The sequence below is a fragment of the Lactuca sativa genome, chromosome 1 (assembly GCF_002870075.4).
Source record: "Lactuca sativa cultivar Salinas chromosome 1, Lsat_Salinas_v11, whole genome shotgun sequence".
NCBI lineage: Eukaryota > Viridiplantae > Streptophyta > Magnoliopsida > Asterales > Asteraceae > Lactuca > Lactuca sativa.
This window is the reverse complement of record NC_056623.2, coordinates 41,868,664-41,872,899: the sequence shown is the minus strand read 5'-3', so window position 1 is coordinate 41,872,899 and position 4,236 is coordinate 41,868,664. Positions and strand designations below refer to the sequence as shown.

General features: G+C 33.1%; 1 protein-coding gene across 1 annotated transcript; it reads left to right on the top strand.

Annotated features, from left to right (window-relative positions):
- The first annotated feature begins 1,194 nt into the window (after positions 1 to 1,194).
- Positions 1,195 to 2,581, top strand: LOC111909350 (gibberellin 3-beta-dioxygenase 1). The gene is made up of 2 exons (XM_023905162.3): positions 1,195 to 1,737; positions 1,832 to 2,581. Exons 1-2 carry the CDS (start codon positions 1,289 to 1,291, stop codon positions 2,469 to 2,471), a joined length of 1,089 nt encoding a protein of 362 aa, XP_023760930.1. The 5' UTR covers positions 1,195 to 1,288; the 3' UTR covers positions 2,472 to 2,581.
- Positions 2,582 to 4,236: the final 1,655 nt, after the last annotated feature.

Below are 4,236 nucleotides of genomic sequence, written 5' to 3'. Positions count from 1 at the left end.
CCTTATTGCCCTTTTGACATTATTCACCCAGTTATATTATTCAAATGAATGATATGAGAAATCTAATCAACAATGTGTGGTTGTATTTCTATGACATTTTAACAATGTCATATGTCATATTCTAGATAAGAGAGAATAACGAGGCGAATTATGGATCCTCTCAATGATTAGTAGAGACATGTTTCTTTACACTAAATCACCAACCTTGTCTTGTTATAAGAGATTAAATTAAAAAACCAAAGATATGTTTATGACTGGAGCCAAGACAAAAGGCACATGAATTAAAACGAGAAGCTTTCTCATTTCAATCACACGCTAAATTGCAATTTTGAGACTCAAGCAACTATCTTCCAAGAAAAAGGCTTTAGAATCCAATGTCTAGAATTCGGAGAATTCATAATGGACACATGCAATTGTATATTGGATTATTTTAATCCCAATACATAAGAAGCTATTTTCTAGTTTTTTTAGCAAATAGAATTCCTGATTTTGGAAGAAAAGTAGTTAGTATTGGACTGAAATTCTAGTCATTAATATGTTTTTGTAGATGGATTTTTACTAGATGAAGGAGGTGATCTTCATGATGAAAGACAACAAAGGATAAGGAACAAGAGTTTTTGATGTTTTCATCACATCCTAAATCCTACAAGCCATTTGTGAGACTATGTTGACACGTAGGACTAGCTTAACACTTCAAGATTTGCTTAAGGTGATGCATGATAATGAAATAATGGCTAAGAATGATAGCTTCTCAAATGAAAAGGTATGCTAGTCACAACGCTTTTGAAAGAAGAGAAAGAACTTAAATTCATATGGAAGATAATCAAACTATCCAGGATATGAAATAATGGCCACATAGTATTGTTGTGTCGTTTTTATTATTTGTTTGTTATTGTTTTGTTGATTCCTTATCGATGTATCCGATCACAAAAAAACTAACATAAAAATCTCTTAAAACCCATTCTACACCATTCTCTTTTTATTATATATGCCCCACAAATTTTGTCCCTTTTACCCTCAATCCTTTATATATATATATATATATATATATATATATATATATATATATATATATATATATATATATATATATATATATATATATATATATATATATATATATATATATATATATATATATATATATATATATATATATATATATATATAGCACACATTTACATATATCAAATTTCCATCACATCTTCCTCATTCTTCCATTACAAGCATTATTGATACATCTTATTATTTCTCTTCTCCACACTATAACCATTAGACACAACTCGATATGTCTTTACAACAACTAGATGCTTTCAGAGAAAAGCATTTGGACTTAAACTCAATAAAAGAACTACCCGAATCATATGCATGGTCATCAGAGGATAATTGCCCTTCCTCTAGCAATTCAGAGCCAGTTCCAGTGATCAACCTCAAAGATTCAAACGCCATGAAGCATGTAGGCTATGCATGCAAAACATGGGGTGTGTTTCAAGTCACCAACCATGACATCCCTATAACTCTTCTTAACAACATGGAAGCTTCTGGAAGAAAACTATTCTCACTCCCCTTCCAACAAAAACTAAAAGCAGCTCGCTCTCTAGATGGTGTTTCTGGATATGGTGTTGCTAGAATATCTTCTTTTTTTCCAAAACTCATGTGGTCTGAAGGCTTCACTCTCATTGACTCACCTCACCAACATGCTCAGAAGCTTTGGCCTCAAGGTTCCGGAAACTTCTGGTAAGAATCTTTCAAGTTTCATGCACGTAAAAGGTAAACGATTGAGTATCATATATTTGAGACTAACTGACACCCTTTTTGGTGATTTTTTCAGCGATGTAATCGAAGAGTACAATAAGGAAATGAATAAATTATCCAATAGGGTGATGTGGCTAATACTTGGATCATTGGGTATAAAAAAGGGAGATATAAAATGGGCTAATCAAGAAGGAGAGATAAAAGAAGCATGTGCAGCCTTACAGTTAAACTCTTACCCATCTTGTCCAGATCCGGATCGAGCCATGGGTCTTGCAGCTCATACGGATTCAACCCTCCTCACAATCCTACACCAAAGCAACACAAGTGGGTTGCAGGTTCAAAGAGGAGTTGGTTGGGTTACAGTGAAACCCATAGCAGGGGCACTTGTGGTAAATATAGGTGACTTGATCCAAATACTATCTAATGGGTTGTATTCAAGTGTTCTTCATCGAGCCATGGTTAATCGAACCCAACATCGTCTCTCTGTAGCTTATCTCTATGGCCCACCATCAAATGTTAGAATTGCACCACTATCAAAATTAACAGATAATGTTCATCCTCCTCTTTATCGCCCAGTGACATGGAGTGAATATCTTGGCACTAAGGCAAAACACTTCAATAAGGCACTCTTGTTTGTTCGTTTGTGTGCACCTATCACTATGAGTGGCTTTGTAGATGCAAGTACTGATAATCATAACAGTGTCCTTGTTGGTTGAACAGGTTTATGGATCTAATTATTTCACTTTCTAATAGGTTGTTGTGTTGACATGAAAACAAAATAAGAGTGGACGAAGTTATATCACATGGTCATATCATTATCAGTCTATCACTAAGAGTATAAACAAACAAACAAATCGTTGTTGTGCTTTTTGTCTTTACCTATAGAGCTCAAGAAAGATCTTCCTAAAATTGTGGCCCAAACATGAAGGAATATCTTCCTTCAAAGAAAAGGAGAGTGTTGATGAAGATAGATATGGCTAAATCGATGCATCTAATAATCAGAAAAAGATGCATGAAAACATCACCTATTATACATGTGTATGCCTCGATAGAAATGCTAAGCTTAAGAAGGAGGTATTTTAGCCAATTAATTATGGATACACTGACAAACTATAAGTAGAATTCATTAAGATGTCACTAAGTTCCCTAACAACCAACAACAGTAATGATGCCTATTAGTACACTCCAAATTTCTTGTGAATGATCCAAGCAATTTTCTCACAAATTTAGAGTCAATTTGGCTCTATATTAGCAAAAAGGAGAACTGGATCTATGGATGTGGTGTAATTTTCTCACAAATTTAATTAGATCGTTATTGTACATTGCAAAGTGGTAACGGCATGGGAACAAACAAAAAGACAAACGAATCTATTTGTTTTAGTTCAAAAAAAAAAAATTGCCGATCCAAAATCCTCTTTGGATTCTTGTATGACTCATTTTTTGGATCCTCTTTGGATTCTTGTATGACTCATTACAAAAGAATCATTATATTATTGCATATGCACAATTCTTATAATACAGACAAATTTAGGTCACAATCAGATTAAAATCCAACCACAATGACTATATAGTACCCGGAAAACGAATCGACAATGGATCTCCACCGACCACGTGTTATTGTCTTCTACGGAAAATTTTGATTTCAAGATATGCCCTATGATCATCACGTCACCTTCTACTATCGACACAATTTTCTAATTTTATTGCAGTCGGAGGCCGTGCCGGCTACAAAAGTTCAAGGCGGCCGGTCTCCTCCAAATCCGGCGACCAATGCGCCACCTGATTTTTTTCTTCCGAGTGTGACAAAACTTCGTAATTGCCCGATTGACATCACCTCGCTGACAGAAACAGATAATGAGCGGCAAAAAGATATTGGTTGGAAAAAAGATAATTATCGTGTTTTAGGAAGCAACCATCTCTCCCATTTGTGAGGGTTAAAACTTAAAAGAAGGTTATTGAATATTTGAATTTATGTCTATGTAGTCATTAAGTTTTATTTAATTTATGAAACGTTATTTATTTATATTATTTAAAATGATAATTGAATCTATTATAAAGGTCATAAAAACCACTTTCAATGAAAAAACATTAAGGTAATTTTTTATAATTTAATAATAATTTAGTGATTAAATTTTCATAAATTCAATACTTTATTATCTAATTTTAGTACGTGTTTGACATGGAGCTTGTGAAAACGTTTGGGAGCTTTAGCTTTTAGCTTTTGACAAAATGCCCTAATTTAAACAAAAAACTTTCGTTTGACAGTATAAGCGTTTAGCTTTTAGTTTAAACAAAACGTTCCAAATCTAAAAACTACTTCATGTAGCGTTTAACTACACACTACCGAGCTTTTGAAATCAATTTCCATAATTACCCTCAAATATATATTTATATATTTATTTATTTTTAATCAATTGTCATTTTATGTAATTTTATATATTTCAAAAGCTTCCAGCTATTTTTGCCAAACACTCATATAAC